Source organism: Dama dama, chromosome 29 (genome assembly GCF_033118175.1).
Source record: "Dama dama isolate Ldn47 chromosome 29, ASM3311817v1, whole genome shotgun sequence".
NCBI classification, from domain to species: Eukaryota; Metazoa; Chordata; class Mammalia; order Artiodactyla; family Cervidae; genus Dama; species Dama dama.
Genome location: NC_083709.1, coordinates 34,509,062 through 34,528,642, shown reverse-complemented (window position 1 = coordinate 34,528,642; position 19,581 = coordinate 34,509,062). Strand labels below are relative to the sequence as shown.

The 19,581-nt window shown below is 38.1% G+C and overlaps 1 protein-coding gene across 1 annotated transcript in view; it reads left to right on the top strand.

The window, feature by feature from the left end:
- Positions 1-19,581, top strand: part of LOC133048525 (ADAMTS-like protein 1) — a 270,703-nt gene that overhangs the window by 247,835 nt on the left and 3,287 nt on the right. The window contains exon 14 of the mRNA XM_061132223.1: positions 15,705-16,006. Coding sequence (XP_060988206.1) covers positions 15,705-16,006 — 302 coding nt within the window. The remainder of the gene's footprint in view (positions 1-15,704; positions 16,007-19,581) is intronic.

The following is a 19,581-nucleotide window of genomic DNA, read 5'->3' as shown; positions in this document are numbered from 1 at the left end:
ATTTGATTCATATAGTATGAGGGTAGGAATATCGCCTTGAGTCTATTTTCTTGATCTGCAGAAACTGATTTCCTAACCCACATGTAGAAATCTTGCTCTCTAAATTGACTTTTCACTGGTGGTCATAATTTGCCTTAATCCACACATAGGTTTTTATCAGGTTTCCCTGACAACCAACCTCAAAAATCTTTAAACAGCGTATGTTTATTTCTCTTGATTGAGCAGGACAACATGAACAAGATCCAACCCCAAACTGAAACTAAGAGATGGGGTTGGGGGCACTTTAGCTAGTGAAACTGATTAAGCACAGAAAACCTTATAAATTAATACAATAAAGTGAACTCGCTTCTGAGGATGTTGGCTAAGAAATCCATAGAAATCCTTGCTACCTAATTAATGCAGGAAAAAAAATATGATTTAAGAGAGACTTCTGCTAAAAGTAAAATTCTGGGAGAGTTGCATTTTTCTAAGGATAATAGCAGTGCCATTCTAGCACTGGAAAGGGGAAAATGGGAGAGGGACTTAGGGAATTCTCTTCCGCTTTTATTTAAATTATGTTTTTGCATTTGCTTTCAGTTGATGAGAGTATTATCAGGCTTGGGACACATCCTTGAAATGCCAGCTGATTGCTTCCACAAACAATATGTGGAAATAGCTTTCTAGATTTTTTTTAACCATCAAAATGTTACTTGTGTTTGGTGAGGGATCAGAACAAAACTGGTCATACAACTGTATTCATTAATTAGGTAGAGGCTAAAGAAATCACTTGACTTGATTTGCCGTCTCCTGCTTTTATACCTTCCTTTTAGTCTTTGTTGGGATGTGTGCATAAACAGCATGACCACCTCAAGCCACATACACCACATAGGCACTTTGACAGCTTAATTTCTTGAGCAAAAATGAAACGCTGGTGACTTCTGGGATCTATCAAGACAGCTCTCTGCTTCTGTTGTAGTTAATCAGCTGGCCTTAAAAATCCTAATCCGACTTGAAATAGGAAGGAAATTTTTCATTTTCTTAACTTCTTCAAGCCACTAATAAGCCACTCAATACCCTAGAGGGTATAATCTGTTAAGTGAGGGCTTAAGGCTTAAGTATGTGTGCTCAGTCATGTCCAACTCTTCCTGACCCCATGGACTATATAGCCTGCCAGGCTCCTCTGTCCATGGGATTCTCCAGGCAAGAAAACTAGAGTGGGTTGCCATTTCCTCCTCCACGGGATCTTCCAAACCCAAGGATCAAACCCGCATCTCTTGAGTCTCCTGCACTGGCAGGAGGGTTCTTTACCGCTGCACCACCTGGGAACCCCCAAGGCTTAAGAAAATGGTATGGCCCGGCAGCTCTTGATGCTTTGATTTTCTCTTTTTAGATTTTCTGCTTTCTGAACCCAGTCACCCCAGGAAGAAGAAGGCAAAACTAATTTGGCATCTAGGGAGCCAGGTATCCCCCCAGATTGATTTCAGTCACCACGAGTTCTGCTTGGATGGCTCAGAACAAGTGACAGGAGGCAGGTGGTTGGTTCCCTTAGATACCCCTTGACCAACATCACCATTTTAACCATCCATTCCTCCAGCTAACCCTGGCACATTCTGGCACACAGGTGGAGACCCTTACCAGTGTTTTGCTTCAAAGGTATGATTGGGTGGTCCTCTGTGCCTTGATCTTGCACTTAAAAAAGTCTTGACTTATCTTACTAGATTTTCATTGAACAGTTTGACTGCATGGTTTGGAAAACATTTTTTGGCTGCAACACAACACTCAAACCTTAAATATATTGCCATAAATAACCTTGGTGTGAGCCATTTTAAAAAGGAAGAAGGAAAGCAAGCAGGCAGAAAGCAGCGGTAATATCTGGATGCCAGATGGCATCAGCTTAGTGATGGGGCTGTTCAGAAAGAGGCAAAGAGGAATTCCTGTCATGCATCTGTGTGACGAGAACCCACAAGAAATTAAATACAGAAAGAAAAGCCAATAAGAGTCACCATGGTGATCCTGTAGTCATTAAACGGCTTGTTTACCTTGTTGAAAATAGTATTTAAATATATAATATTTAAGAATATGTTTACATTAGTCCATATTTATATCTAGTAAGTTGTCTGAGAATGTGGATGGCTTAACTCAGTGGTTAAGAATGTGAATTCATATTTTTTTTAAAGTGGTTAGAAATGTTAATTGGGTGACACATGTTTTTATATTTTCCCCCAAAGAATATTTAGGGAATCAAAAAATGGTAATGGAACCAGATAGTTTTGTTGTTCATACCCTTAATGTAAAATACCTCAAGTACATTCTCTTTGTGAATCTCGGGCCATAGAACACAAAAAGAAATATCTTAAGGGAGAAACAAATATATCTCTTAGGAATCAAGAGTCACCTAAGGTTAAGAATTGTAAACACTGTTTGCTGATCATTAAATCCTCCGAAAGGATGTTGAAGCAGAACATGACATTAGAATTAGACAGTAAAAACAGCACAACAGCATTTAATTTTGATTTGGCACCTGCAAAGTGAAAGCCTCCTACTGGCCAGAATGAATGAGCCCTGATTCCCATAACCATCATGACTTCCCTCCCTTCCAGCTCCTTCCTTTCTGGGCTCTTGGTCTACCCAGATTGCTCTCCTCCCTTATATCCTCTACAGAATGCTTAAATAAATTCTCTGGGTGATCATGTATTTTAGATAATATTCGACCTCCTAATTGTTCACATCTCCCAATGAAAGAAATTGAATTCACTCTTAAGTCACCTGCTCTAGGCCAAATTTTGTGCCAAGTGCAGGTTTTGTAAAAAGAAATCCAATAGTCCTTGCCTTCAAGAAACCTTGAGTGTGTGCTTACCACAGGCATGATAAGATTGTGACCAAAGTGTTGAGTATTGGCCAGTCATCCACAGATTGAACAAACGAGTCAGCTATTTGGAAGAAATGACATTTGGGGTTTGGGTATGCACAGCACAATCGTGTTAGTGATTTCACAAGAAGTGTAAGAGAATTTTTATTGAATTCCCGAACTCTCTCTAATCTTCTCTGTTCCTCTGAGCTCCAGTATCAGGATAGTTAAGCTAATACATGGTAAAAAGGCACAAATACAAGATATGAGAGAAAGAAGACTGTAATAAGAACCAAAGGTGTCGTGGGGGCGTAAATCTGGGGATTGGCCGATGATGATAAAATTTCTGTGTATCTGACTTTGACTCTAAAACTAGCACTTGAGGAAAGATTAGTTTATCTTTTTATATACCAAATGATTGGATATTTTATATCAGAAAATGTACCTCATTAATCTGTGTTAGGTATTGAAAAATATACTACCAAATTCCCAGATAATTTCCTGAAATTTGAAGTTTTTTCAGATACATCAGGTTGCCAACTATGTGAGTTGGTCAGGGGGGTGAGTCTCTGTATTTGTGTTCTCAAACAAGAAAACAGCCCTGCTGGAATCAAAGTAAAAAGCACTTTAACTATTGCTCACAGAGCAAGGTAACCCACTCCAGTATTCTTGCCTGGAGAATCCCTTGCACAGAGGAGCCTGATGGGCTATAGTCCATAGGGTCACAAAGAGTCGGACACCACTGAAGCGACAAAGCACCCACAAGCCTGGTAGCAGCATGCCCAGTGGTGGAAAGTGTGGGCTCCAGGGACAGACTCCTTGAATGTGAATCATGGATTCCCCCCAATAGTAACAGGGGACCCTGAAAAGTCACTTAACCCCATAGGCTTTAATTTTCTCATTTGAGAAATGAACATAATGGTATCTACATCATAAAGATACTGAGAGGATTAAGTTATGTGTAAAGTGCCTGATATGCAGGAAACTCTGTTTAAGTGTTAACTGTGGCTATGGTTCCACCTTTTCCAGTATCATTCATCTTTCTTGAAAACATTGAGAGCAAATATGTTTCATAATCATTCATTTACAAATGGAGAAATTGAGAGAGGTGGTACCTCTGCTTCATACATGTTATATCACATAGCATGTGAGACAACCACAAGTGACCACAAATACCCCCCAATTTCAGCTCATGGCTCTTAGCTAATACCACCTCTCTGCATCCCCTCTATGCTTTTGAGACTCTTTCAAGACTCACTTATAGGCATCTCACTTTGAATTTAGCCAGAAATTTATCCTAAAGGACAAGGGTTAGTTACCTTGATTTGAACAAAAAGAAATCTGTAACAAATGGCAAAAATAAGGAAAGTTTGGAATGTGCTCATCCTCTCTCAGCTCTGAGTTATATACAGTTGATCTCCCAAGCTTGCTCGCTGCATGCACTGAGACAAAAAAATCAATAACAAATTCAAGAGAGGAGACAGAGACATTTTTATGTAGTCACTAGAAAAGCCTTTCTTGCAAACCAATAAGTTTTAAATGTGTCAGCCCCTCCTACTGTCTCCACTTAATGCTTATTCTGTAGCTACTTTCAGACCTAAATCTGAACTGTTGCTCTGCTGAGCCCTAGAGAGTGGCAAAGACAAATTAACGGGATCCTCGTGTGCCAAAATAAAGTATGGACCCTGTCAGCACCAATATATGTTAAGTCCATTAAGGTCATTTTTAATGAACTGAACTTTTCATTGGAAAGCTTTGCCAAACTTGTTGAATTAAGGGGAAGAAACCTTTACAAAATTGCAAGATAAACTAATTCTGCTCTGTGTGAAGAAGAAATGGTTCATGACAAGTATTCTGAGTTTACAGTATTTTATATTTTTATCAAACTCAGGGAAAAGAATGTACATTAACATCTACATTCTGTTATTAAGCTAAGAACTCCAAATGCACTAATAGCATTGTATGCTCTGATGGCATTTTAGTCCCCGGGACCTGGTTTCTTAAATCATCAGACTAGCCTCAAGGAAAACCAAACTTTTAAATGATGTTCTGTTCACATAGGTCAGAAAAGCAGTGGAGAGAAAGATGGTCTGAAACAAGTGTCCTAGCTTCATTTTTCATTTGGGAAGAATGATTTGGCTCCATTTGTATCTGCAACAGTTAGAGGTCTATATTCTCTTTTCCCCAAATCTCTGTGTATAATGACTTTTAAAGAGGGGGCTTCTCTAACCTAGGAACACTTCCAGAATGCTCCAGAGTCTTCACTGATGGGTGGCTGGTTATAAAATAACCAGTGTTAGATCAGCATCATGTATAAATTACTGAAGGCAGCCTCTGGTTTAAAACTGCCCCCAAATCCTTTTATTCTATAAAATAGCATTTTTATTGAGATTTAACTGAAGTATGATAGACAAAGAATTTAAACTTGCTTCAAGCTGCATGATAACCCAAACCTCATCAAGATGAATTAAGGCCTCCCCATACTGCCCAAGGGCAGCTCTAAGAATATAAATAAGTCAGCCTATGATAGCCACTAAATCTGGGCACATTCACTTCTCGAAAGACCATAAGAAACTTCTAAATCAGGAAAGGTTTTTGGATTTTCCATGCCAATGCCTGGAAAGGTTTTAGGCTGTTAACTTTTTATCTAGCTTGGTTTCAATCTCTGGGGCCAAGAATAAACCCAATATCAAATCACTCATAACATCCATCTATAACCTCCTATTTATCCATTCACTCACTGATTATTTTTTAAGCGTATTTATTGAGCACCTGTCATGTGAAGTTCTATCTTCATGGAGGTTTAGTCTTAGGAAGAGAGTTATTCCATAAATAATAACACTTGATTATCAAAAACTGATCACTGTTATAAGAAAACGAATGAAGAAATACTCTTCATTTATTGGGGCTTTCAATAGGTCCAAGGTCAAGGATGTCTTCTTTGAGAAGGGACGTTTCAGCTGAGACCTGTAGGATGAATGGAAGTTATTCTAAACTGAGAGGAAGAGGAGATTCATCCAGGGAGTGACCCACACATTTCAAAACTTTGAGTCATGAAAGAACTACACACGTTTAAGCAAGTGAAGGAAGACTAGTACGTCTGGAAGCCAGTGATGAGGGGAGAATAGTAGGAGTTGAAGGTGGATAATGGTATAATGTAACCCTGGTAAGGAGTTTAGCTTTCATTCTGAATATAACAGGAACAATCAAAAGCTTTACATTTTAAGAACCTCCTGGCTACAGCATGAAGAATGAGTTAGTAAGGACTAACAGAGGAAGAAAACAGACCAGTGGCTATTGTGGAAGTTCAGGAGAGAGCAGATGTTAGCTTCAGTGATCTGGCTTATGTGGCAGTGTGAGAGCCAGGACAGTGAGTTGGTGAAGAGCACGGATTTTATAGTAAATGGCCATGGTTTAAATCTTGCCTCTGCCATTTATTTAGCAGTATGACCTTGGGAATATCTGTGTGTCAATTTTATTATCTAGAAGTGGGGATGAAAATATTGTTAAAATACAATCTTTAGAAAGTTAAAATCATGATTTCTGTTAATAAATATAAAATGAGCACATGTCAAATTTTTGTTTAACTCATGAATTATGAAGAAACCAGTAAAATGATAAAACAAGTTCTAATGTGAATTGGATTTAGAAAAGTTTGTATTTTCTATTGGGCAAAATTATTTCCATTGACATGAACAGAAAAATAATGTCCATCACTTTGAACTAAAAACATCTCCATCATTACAGGCCCCCTACAAGGAACCTTGCATCTCTATATAGTTGCAAAATAGACTAATTGCCTTAGAATTTGACAGCCCCTGTAAGTCTGCTAGACTTTCCATTGAAAGAAAGCCAGTAATCTTGTTTGCCCATTTAACAATGTTTCTGACAATACACATCTCCTAACAATGTTATAACAAGTTAATGTATAGAAATGCTTAAAACATATCAGTGAGCTGCTTGTGTATTTTGGAAATTAATCCTTTGTCAGTTGTTGCATTTGCTATTACTTTCTCCCATTCTGAAGGTTGTCTTTTCACCTTGCTTATAGTTTCCTTTGCTGTGCAAAAGCATTTAAGTTTAATCAGGTCCCACTTGTTTACTTTTGTTTTTATTTCCATTACTCTAGGACATAGGTCATAGAGAATCTTGCTTTGATATATGTCATTCAGCGTTCTGCCTGTTTTCCTCTAAGAGTTTTATAGTTTCTGGTCTTACATTTAGGTCTTTAATCCACTTTGAGTTTATCTTTGTGTATGGTGTTAGGAAGTGTTCCAATTTCATTCTTTTACATGTAACTGTCCAGTTTTCCCAGCACCATTTATTGAAGAGGCTCTCTTTGCCGGATGGTATATTCTTCCCTCCTTTGTCAAAAATAAGGTGCCTATAGGTGCATGGGTTTATTTCTGGGCTTTCTATCTTGTTCCACTGGTCTATGTTTCTGTTTCTGTGCCAGTACCATACTCTCTTGATGACTGTAGCTTTGTAGTATAATCTGAAGTCAGGCAGGTTGATTCCTCCAGCTCCATTCTTCTTTCTCAAGACTGCTTTGGCTATCCAGGGTCTTTTGTGTTTCCATATGAATTGTGAATTTTTTTGATATAGTTCTGTGAAAAATTCCATTGGCAATTTGATAGGGATCACATTGAATCTGTAGATTACATTTGGTAGTATAGTCATTTTCACAATATTGATTCTTCCTACCCAGGAACATGGAATATCTCTCCATCTGTTTATGTTGTCTTTGATTTCTTTCATTAGTGTCTTATAATTTTCTGTGTATAGTTCTTTTGTCTCCTTAGGTAAGTGTATTCCTAGATATTTAATTCTTTTTGTGGCAATGGTGAATGGGATTGATTCCTTAATTTCTCTTTCTGATTTTTCATCATTAGTGTACTGACAAAGGATTAATTTCCAAAATATACAAGCAGTTCATAGAACTCAATGCCAGAAAAACAAACAACCCAATCAAATAATGGGGAAAAGACTTAATCAGACATTTCTCCAAAGAAGACATACAGATGGCTAACAAACACATGAAAAGATGCTCAACATTGCTCATTATTAGAGAAATGCAAATCAAAACCACAATCAGAATGGTCATCATAAAAAGTCTACAAACAATAAATGCTGGAGAAGGTGTGGAGAAAAGGGAATGCTCTTGCACTGTTGGTGGGAATAAACATTGATACAGCCACTATGGAAGACGGTTTGGAGATTCCTTAAAAAACTAGGAATAAAACCACCACATGACCCAGCAATCCCACCCCTAGGCATATACCCTGAGGAAACCAAAATTGAAAAAGACACATGTATCCCATTGTTCATTGCAGCACTATTTATAATAGCTAGAACATGGAAGCATCCTAGGTGTCCATCAACAGATGAATGGATAAAGAAGTTGTATATATACACAATGGGATATTACTCAGCCATAAAAGGAATGCATTTGAGTCAGTTCTGATGAGGTGGATGAACCTATAACCTATTATACAGAGTGAAGTGAGTCAGAAAGAGAAAGATAAATATCATATCCCAATGCATATATACAGAATCTAGAAAAATGGTACTGAAGAATTTATTTACAGGGCAATAGTGGAGAAACAGACATAGAGAATAGACTTATGGACATGGGGAGTGGGGAGGAGAGGGTGAAATGTATGGAAAGAGTAACATGGAAAACTTACATTACCATATGTAAAGTAGATAGCCAATGGGAATTTTCTGTATTACTCAGGAAACTCAAACGGGACTCTGTATCAATCTAGAGGGGTCGGGGGGGAGGGAGATAGGAGGACGGTTCAAAAGGGAGCGGGTATATGCATACCTATGGCTGATTCATGTTGAGGTTTGACAGAAAACAACAAAATTCTGTAAAGCATTTATCCTTCACAAAAAAAAAATTTTTTTAAACATATCAGTGAATGTTAGCTGTTATTGTTGTAGTTGTTGCTGCTGTTATATCAAGGTAGATGTAGTGGAGATAGAAGTAAATGGATTTCAGATATATTTTCGAGGGAGAATTAGTAGAATTTGGAAATTGTTTGAAAGTGAGGAGTTAGGGAAAATGCAGGGTCAAGAGTAAATCCTAATTTTTCACGTGAGCAATTAGCTGTCCAGTTGAATCATTTGCTGTGATGAAGGTTGGAAGAGGAATCAGATGCTGAAGAGGGGACTCAAGAGTTCTATTTTGAACACTTTAAGTTGGAGATAACTGAAATATCCAAGTGAGCATGTCAATCAGGAGAGATGTCAATGTGTAGTGGTTAAGAGCATGAAACTCTTCTAGGTGTGTGGTTTATACCTGTTCCCTTATCTACATATTAAATGGAGATGATAATAATTCTTATCTCATTAGATTATTCTTGGGTTTTAACATTTATTTATAAAGCAGTTAGAAGTGAGACTTGTACCTAAGACACACTATTTAACTTTTTAAAACTTATTAAATATGTTAATGTTTATTCCTTTCAAAGAGTAAAAATGGCTCCCTATCCCAAATCTTAATTTAAAAAAAAAAAAGAACGTTTCAGTATGAAGCCCAGATAAAAGATCTAGACTGGAGAGTCAATACATAGAATTGCCTGAACTTTGGTGGTTTTTGAAACCAAGAATCACTGATGAGCACATCAGAAGACCACACCAAACTGAGCCTTCAGGCACTGCAATATTTAGTTTGAGGAGAGGAGGATTTAGAAAAGGAGTCTGAGAAGGAAGTGACCAGAAAACAAAAACAAGCAAAGTTTGATGCCTTGTGAGTTGAGGAGAAAGTAATTCAGGGAAAAAGGCACGATCAGGTGTCTCAGATGCTACTGGAAATAAGATAATTGAGGACTGGATATGTCAGGAATAGCAGAAATTTGGGGGCCAATACTCTGAAACGTATACTATCTACTGTCTTTCTCCTGGCTTTTCTCTTCTTGTTAAAGCAGAATAACATCCTGATGGTCAAGAGGGTCCCACTCTTAGTAAGATTCCTTCTAATGTCTTGTCTGGAACCACATCAGAGAATGCTGGCTCACACTCACAAGATGAGTTTAACAGAGTACTCAGATGTATGAGGTCCTAGACTTTGAAAGAGTCCAGTCATCTCTGGCTTCTTGGAACTTGGAGAGAGCTCTGATCTCCCACAGCATTTCCTTCTAGTACAAAGTCTCTTTGAAAAGAAAATGTGATTTTTAATGCAGTCAGCCTTTTTTCCCCTCCTTCCAGCACTGAGCATTTCTGCAAGAAAGCCATTGAGGCATTCTTGCAGAGGCCAGCTGCCTCTCAAAGAACTCAAAAGGGCATCATTATCATGAGAAAATGATGTCAACTACTTGGAAAATGCCACTAAAATAGCTTTCCCAGGATGCTTTAGAGAATTAGGGAACTGAGTCCTTTCTTCGCATCACTGGTTAGCACTACTAGACAGGGTAGTCACTGAGTTTTATTTCAAATAATCATACTGGTGACTGCACCAAAATTGTCATTTGTTTTGTCAGCTTAATTTCTAGAACCATTCTATTCTTGGTTATACTACTAGGCATTTTACACTGCTGAATACCCTCCCAATTCAGGCATGATATGGATGTGAAGAATCTATGACAAAAAAGTGGTGCTATTAGATGTTTTGTAGAGTGGTATCTTGGACATCTTTACAAAATTTTGCTTGGAGACTTCAGTATGCGTTGCATAACTAGCATGAATTATTTGCAGTTCCAGAAAGTTATAAGCTAACAGCAGCAGTTGAGAAATATTTTTATAATTCCACATGCAGATCAAGTATCCTTGACTAAAGAATTTTTACAATAAGTTAGATTATCATTTATTTGGAATGATTTAGGTATGGCTGTAAGTGAATGTAGAGGCATATCTTGGATAAGTATACTCTCAACACCTTAATGCTTTAGCTATATTTTTAAATAATCATTTTAAGTCTGTCTTAGTATGATGGATTTTATCTATAATTCTAAAACTCCTAAAGTGATACAGTTAAAGAATTGCCTTCCCTTTGTAGCATTCCCACATTTTATTTGTCTACTAGTTTGAAGGTTTTTATTAAAAAAGAAAAACAAACCTTTAACTTCCTAGAGACATTGAATAAATGATTAAGTAGATGAAAAAATGTGTTTCTATTTCCCTTTCTAACTTTCTTTCCCACCCAGCAGCAATGTTTTTTTCTTATAGATCCAAATGCCCAGCTAGATTTTAGGTAACTGTACCTTTTCCTAAAGATTTTACTCTCAAAGATTGTCCAAAATCAGAAGAACCAACTCTTTTAAGACTAAAGAAAAAGAAGAGAGAAAGACTGAGTTAAAAATAAGATGAAGTAACACAAAATACCATTTTTACCAATAACAAATAATGATTTTTTGGTCCCCAAATGACATATTTATGTAAAAGACTTTCTGGTTATTTTGGCATAGAATTACTTATACAATATTTTATTTTTCCAATACACTCTTCTCCAGATCCCTCTGTGGTCACTGTTAAATGAGAAAATTTTAGAAAGGGAATAATCATGAATCTCATGCAAATATAAAATAATCATCTGTCAAAGATTGTATTGACCTCAATAATTAATGAAGAAACTAGGAAGATGTTACAACCAATTCAAAGGAAATTTAAATGAGCCAAACAAATTCAGGCAAATAAGAATGCTGAAATGAATTTACAAGTAGATGCAAAATGGGTTTATCTACAGGACAACCAATTACATTCCACTAGACACAATTAATTCTCATTTCTATAAGCCTGAATCATTTTCATGATCAATTTTCTACAATTTATAGAGGAGTAAAGATAACTCATGGTTATTTTAAATCTCAGAGATTTTAAAATTTTGCAATAATCAGAAAGAATGCACTGAACAGAATATCCAGTAATATTTAGGGTCTGTTTTAAAGTTGTTATAATTTTTTCCTACACTATTAAATTTATTCCCTCCTCACCCTTCACCCTAAAACCACCAAAGAAAGAAGAAAAAGAAATCTATGGCCCCTATCAAATTATAATTCAAATGTTATAAGATTGAAAAGTAAACTAAAATTAAATATCTGTAACGTGATTTCCTGCAAGTTTCAGTTTGTATTTTGAAACTAGAGAATGAGCTGAGGCTCGTAACAGCATCAAAACAACACTCCAGAGCTACTATATTGTTCTACTCATATTTTGAATAATCCCAATGATTTTTTTAAACAAACACGCATGTGAAAGAAGGAGGGAGAAAAGAGGAAAAAAAAAAAGTTAAACATCAGACTGTGTGTATAAAACTAGAGCTAAGTGGTTAATACCTGAGGTGACATGAGACTTAAGAGTGAATTGTTTCTCCATAGCATCGTACAAATAAAGTGATAGTTTTTTTTATTTCAGTCCATGCTTCTGACTCCGTAATAGCCACTGATAAACTAAACTGCTTTGGGATTTTACAAGTGAATTTGATTATCACTTATCTATTTTGTAAATAGGGAATGTGGTTATACCTCTAATTAAAGGATAAGCATTTTGGCAGTGAAATGAACAATGAAACTTGCAAACAGAAGAAACATAAATAATTTATTTGCCAAGGTTCTGTTCATTTGTTTGTTTTATCCTGGAGATGGGAAAACTAAATGCAGAAATCATATCAATCAGTTCAGAAGCGTAAGCCCACCATTTAAAGAACTCGCTTATCCAAGCTGTTCCTCATTCTTCTGGCAGCAGTGCTGCTACCAAGAGAATAGTTAAGTTGCCTAAATTAAACTTCAATAAGACATTGTCCGTGTGTACATCCAGACAATTAACATGCAGATTTTTAAAAAGCACATTGACTCCATTTTAAAGGTCACACTTTAAACGTTCTAACTCAGCAAGAACTACTCAACTTCTAAACATTTCAGTTAAACCTCCAGGCTCATTTGACTGCCCGCTGCCTGACCTTTGTTCCTCCCACTTGTGGCCAGAAAGCTCAAGATAGTAAATACAGAGTTGGGAGATCCAGGGTTGTGGGGGAAGGTTTCATATGAAAAACAGTTATTATTCATTTGGCCATTTGCACTATTAGATATTTTTCTTTTGAAATACAATCTCCTGCCTTCAGTGAGAGAGAATATTATATCATCCAGTGTATGCACTAGAGAAATTAAACTGAGTGCCGAAAGACAGCACCACTTAAAGACCAAATTGTTCTTAATTGGTGTGAACTTGATGAAGACCTAAGGATAGTGGGTTGGGAGATATGCCAGTAAGGCTGTCTGACACTTGATAATGTTCTCACTTGGGAAACATAAAGTAGATTAACCCTAAGTATCCAAATAGTCAAAAATATACACATACCCACAACACACATAATTCTTTTTTCATTTAGATGCTGCTTTAAAATAAACAAGTCTCAATCATTGCAATGAATTCATGGGGCAGTGGCAACTCTTTCTACTTTCTGTGATTTTGGTGTATCTTCCCAGTCCTGGAGAGAGAACAAATGCAAAGTGATTGATGTTATAGGCAGGGAGAGCTGAGGGTTTCATTTGTGCCTCCTTCACATTCTAGATTGCATCTGGGACTCACTTTTAATCTAGGAGATAAAATATAAGTCAGTTTAGCTACTTGTCATTCTCATAAGTTTCTATATGTGGGAAAAGATGGAGACAGATGCCTAAAATCAGTTTTGAGAGAACTGATGAATCTCCATGTGCTTGACATGTCCACTAAATGTTCTATGGAAGGAGTTGGAAGACTACAACCCAATAGGCCAAATTTAGACCCTTCCATCTCCCTTCCCATTCCCCACCCCAGTTTTTATAAATAAAGTTTTATTGGAACACAGCCACACTCATTTTGTTTCATATTGCCTGTGGCTGCTTTCACAGAGTTAAGTTTTGCAACAACAAAAACCCACACACATAGCCCACAGAATCTAAAATCTTCCCTATCTGGCTCTTTACCAAAAAATCTATCTGATTCTTAGTCTTTTGTAATGGTCACTGAAAAGGGCTATTATAATCGACAGAGCAATAGTCCTTACTGGATTGGAAAAGCTAATAGGGTACTGTTCTTTCTGAGATCTTGTCATCTTTTTTATTTAAAAACAAAATTCTCAGAACCACATTATTAAAGAAGCAGTATTCATCACTGTTGTCAAAGTTTAAAGACTTATCACTTGCTTTGGGGTTTCTCTTATATATACAATAGCGTGGTATATATTTTCCTTTCTGTCCACACCTGGGTTGTAAAATTCAATGCTTGTATATTTGTTATGATTTTTATCCCAGGACTCAGGCAGACAGATGTGAATATATAATAAGAGGGTTAAAATTATTTTGATTGCAGAGTTTGGTTTTATATTCCTATAAGATGGCTACAGGTAGCATTATTTAAAGAGAAAGATATTTTAATCTTATTGCATGCATTTTCCCTACCACGTTCTAGAGGTGCCAGAAGATGGAGTCAGGAATTAAAAAATGAAAGGGGGAGGTGATCCTGTGATGAGAATTTCTTGGGAATAATTCTGAGTGATGCTTCCTCCTTAATCCACCTTCCTGACAAGATTGTGTATGACCCTCATCCTCCTCTCGGGCTTGGCTCTTCAAAGGTAGCAAGTGTCAAATCCTTACTCAGGGGACCCCTCCCTGCCTCAGACACTGTTGGCTCTGGGTCTCTGTTGCAGTCTCCCTGCCCAGGTTCAGACCACAACTTTGTTTTGCTTCTTTCAGTTTGAAAACTTGGATCAATTTCCTGTTAGAATTTCAGCTTCCCTAAACTAGATGGGAACTATTTTCACTTGCTGCGACTTAATGCTATAACCTTCTTATCACTTCTTTCCTTTTCTGCCAAAAGCAGGGTTAAACAGCCAGGTTTGCATGCCTCCTCAGCACGACTCCCAGTGCAAAAGCAGTAGGATCATAGAAAAAAATTTTTTTAAGATTTTTATTCCAAAGTCCTTTCTCCAGATTATTATACTAACTTTGTGAAAATATTAGTGGTGCCCTCAAGGCTTTTTTTTCCCTGGATACTTCTCAAGGTCATTTCAGATATGGCAATTGTTGATTAGTTGGAGGAAAACAGTCTTTTTATTTATTTATTTATTTATTTTTGGAATTTGGATATTGTCCTACCTTCTAGAGAAACTTAGGGACATTCTCGTTAATATGACTTTGCTCGGTGGGGAGGGACTGGAGGCTGTCAAACAAACATATATGGATGCAAAACCTCTCGTTTACAGTGAGATGCCTGTGGATTTAAATTTGTAGCAAGGGTTTTCTCTCAGATATAAAAAGAATCGCAGGCCAGACTAATTCAAAGAATGTGTGAGGAACAAGGCTTTGCTCCATTCTTGGAAACTTAAAAAAAAAAAAAAGAAAGAAAGAAAAAACCCTCTTTCTCTTTCTATATATAAATAAATCTTGGGAAGCACATTGAGCAAAAAAGCAAAGAAAGTTACAGAATCTGAAATCCAGACTAAAACAAAATATATATATATATACTTCCTTAAATATCTCTAAGGGCTTACTTTGTTATAGTTTTTAGCATCAGTATTAGTCTGCTGTAAGAATAGCCAACATCTCGCAGGAGGCACAAGGGCTGGAATTTAGATCAAGAGAGAAGAAATCAGTTCCCTGCTCTGAAGAGCCACCACTGTGGGTGCAAAGCTGGGAGAAAGCAGGTGGTCTGTGGCTGGAATATCTTCCAGCTGGGGGTTCATGTGACACTCACGAAGAAACCCATCCGGAGACTGGCAGATGAGCTCGTGAGCTGCCCTGAAGCACCCAGCACAGGCCAGGACAGGGTGGCAGAGCCCTGAGCACGTCCTGAGACGGCCCTGGGGCCCAGTGGCAGGGGGGATGCGGCCCCTCCCGGTGCCTGCGGTCTCCTGCCTGGGGCTTCTCATCCTGTCCTCTTGTTTGCTTGCGGACTGCAGGTTCATCCCAGAGGCCTGGTCGGCCTGCACGGTCACCTGTGGTGTGGGCACCCAGGTGCGAGTGGTCAGGTGCCAGGTGCTCCTGTCTTTCTCTCAGTCCGTGGCCGACCTGCCCGTTGACGAATGTGAAGGACCCAAGCCGGCGTCCCAGCGCCCCTGCTACGCAGGACCGTGCCACGGGGAGGCTCCCGAATTTAACCTGGAAGAGACAGATGGCCTCTTGGGTGGCCTGCAGGACTTTGACCAGCTCTACGACTGGGAGTATGAGGGCTTCACCAAGTGCTCTGAGTCGTGTGGAGGAGGTAAGAAGGGGGCTAGGCCTCAGATCCGTGCCGTCCTCTTGGCCTTTCGCTGTAGCTTCTCTCTCTGCGGGCAGTTGTGTCACGTGATTGTCTCTAGTCCAAGAAGGCTAAGTAGGGGGAAGAAACCCTTCTAAACGTAAAGCAGACTGAATGAAACATAGAGGTATTTCTCTCTGGGCCTGTCTCTCTTAGACTGTCAGCTGTGAGTAGCTAACACAAGGAATGCTTTTACTTTTACTTGTCCTTCTGATATTTTACACTACATCTCAGTATATCTGACCGAGAAACTCTGTTGACATGGGCCTGGCAATGCTCTTGACATTCACTTTTGTTTGTCTATGCCCTTGCCTCAGTGCCTGTGGTGTGAACCCAGATCAAAGACGACAAAACCGTCTGTTGTTCCCAAGGACGGAGTATGCCACCTCTGACTTTCTCAGCTGGTCTCCAAAGTAATATCTGTTGACAAAGGGAAAGAATGTATAATAACAGTTAACACTGAGGTTACCTGGAACTGGAAAGGAGTTTAAAGATTAAAGCCTGATCCCACTGCCATTTTATCAATGCGAAAACTGAGATACAGGGAGCTGAGTGATTTTTTTCAAGATCACACATCTAGTCGGTGAAATTGGGACTAGGCCTGCTGTTTATTTCTCTGTCTAGGGTCCTTGCATCATACCTCACTTCTTTAAACACTTAGAGACTTCTTGAAGCTTTATCATTGAATGAATGTTATTTAAATAATATTCAATGTTTCCATGTATATTAATCTGGTTTTCTTAGGTCTAGTCCATGGTGATAAGAGATTCAGTCATTTTTCTATTTCAGGTGTTAGTGATGAAACCATAGTGGGAGAAGAAGGTATTTAAGTCAACAATTAATTCTTTAAGATTATGATCTTTTGTACTACTGTAGAAAATACATTAGATGCATATGGTCACTGGGGTTCCCTGGTGGCTCAGTTGGTAAAGAATCCTCCTGCAATGCAGGAGATTCTGGTTCAACCCTGGGTCAGGAAGATCCCCTGGAGAAGGAAATGGCTGCCCACTCTAGTGTTCTTGCCCAGAAAATCCCATGGATAGAGGAGCCTGGCAGGCTGCAGTCCATGGGGGTCACAAAGAGTTGGACACAACTTAACGACTAAACCACCACCATATGGCTACTAACTCCCATATATACTCCCAAGAGAGATTTTGATAGGCAAGGAAAGGCTGGCTGATTTCCCGTCAAATCTCCCTCCATAGCTATCAATAACCCCTCTTGTCACGTTAAGGATCTGCATTCCCAGCAAAGTTTCTTTCTTAACTGGTATAAAAATATCTATATTAAAATGATTTCCCAAACTGTCTTCTAAACCATGACATCTTGGAAACTCTTTTATAAAAGCATCTTTTGTCATTACTGGGAATGTAAAAATATATGTGCCCAAATTGTTCATGTGTAGTTGAAAAGGAATGGATAGTGGAACAAGTACAAGCAGAGAATCAATTTTCTCTATCAGGTCACTTTGTAAGCATTTAATAGTCTTGACCTTGAGGTTCTCTTTTGTTTCTAAATCTTCCAATTTCAGACCATGGAGTTCTTAAGTGTTTTCATGGAGAGTCTGTTACTTTGAAACCTAAAATTTTCCATCTGGTTCTGGAAGACAGTTTCTTGGAACTCTACTCATCCATGTTGCTGGGGGCGCCTGCCACTCACAATGAGGACATCTTTTCTCCCATGTTTAATGAGGGAGAAGCGTTGAGTAAGCTTTGATGATCTCTGGGCCCAGGCAAGTTAAAAGGTCAGATGGAAAGGACATAGCCAGTGGCTGCAGTTGCTTCATTGTAATATAAGAAACCACTCAGGATTTCGGATGGTATGTTTTTATCCCCAGTTTCCATGATCATCTGAATTGAATGATCATGATCTTTTGTCTGAAACAAATGTGCCTTGAAAAAAATTATTTCTGCCCTCTATTACGATTCTCTAAGTCAAGTGGAACTTTATGAGCAGATGGGGAATATGTAAATAACCAGATACCTTTATCTTTAAGATTCTAACCATTCTGCTAACCAGGGGTATAAAATTCAAATCACTGACAGTGTGTAGACTGTTTATCATTTAAACTGTTTTCAGAATATATTGATTTGGAAATAATATTTTGTATGCTTCATATACAATTGATCTATGCTTATAGGAACTGAGGAGATATTTGTATAACATAAAGTGTACATCATTTATATCCAAGGCAGGGAAAGTTCCTGAAATGTCTTAGGTCTTTAACTGTCAACAACTGCGCATGCTTACCTATAGTTGTGTCACTGTACCAAGGTAATATATCTATGCCTAAAATGTTCAAAGTTGAGAATGCCAAAGTAGTGAAAAATATGCTTGGATCATATGATCCATATGATGCCCAGACACACTAAAAAATTATTTCAGTATACAAGACATGTATATTTAAATTTTTTTTAATTCATTTATTTTTAATTGGAGGATGATTGCTTTCCAATATTGTGTTGGTTCCTGCCATACATCAACATGAATCAGCCATAGGTGTACATATGTTTCCTCCCTCTTGAACCTTCCTCCCACCTCCCACGCATCCCACCCCTCTAGGTCACAGAGCACCAGTCTGAGCTCCCAAAGTCATTCAGCAAATTCCCGCTGGCTATCTATTTTACATATGGTAGTGTAATGTTTCCATGCTACTGTCTCCATCCGTCCCACCCTCTCCTTCCCCACTGTGCCCACAAGTCTGTCTCTATGTCTGCATCTCTGCATCTCTATGTCTGCTCTGCAGATAGGTTCATCAGTACCATCTTTATAGATTCCATATATATGTGTCAGTATACGATATTTATTTCTCTCTTTCTGATTTACTTCATTCTATAAAAGGCTCTAGGTTCATCCGCCTCATTAGAACTGACTCAAATGTGTTCCTTCTTATGGCTGAGTAATATTCCATTGTATACATGTATTACAACTTCTTTATCCATTCATCTGTCAGTGGACAATCTAGGTTGTTTCCGGGTACAGGACATGTATATTTTGAAATCATTGTTTGGCAGTAACATTTTATGGTATTGTCACCTTTGATCTTACATCAACATATAACCCACAAGGCTGAAGATTTTTTTAATCATTCTGCTGAAATCAATCAAAAATGTGCAGAATTAACAGCTTTTAAATCAATTTGAGGTTATTCTAATTTTATTGTTTTTGCCATCTCAGAAGATGAAATTGGATAGACACAGAAGATGCCTTTCACCCAGCAGAAGTAGTGACCAGAAGGAACCCGTTAGTAATTTAGGCTGTAGCTGGTGGCTGCAATTCCCTGAGTTCTCATCAAGTATTAGATAGCAGTTATGCTATTTTGGGAGATATAAACAATGAAAACTCCATTTTCTGGAAGATTGAAAGTGAGCCTAATCTGTTCAGACCTGTGTCCTGGGTCCCACTATCATCTCCTGGTTATATTTTAATTTCCCATATGTGAATGGATAGGTGTAGTCAAGGAGAACAGATCTGAACCTGAACAGCTTTATTATGTTGATCTCTTAAATGGTAAAATTGATATTAAAGTCTAGCTGAGG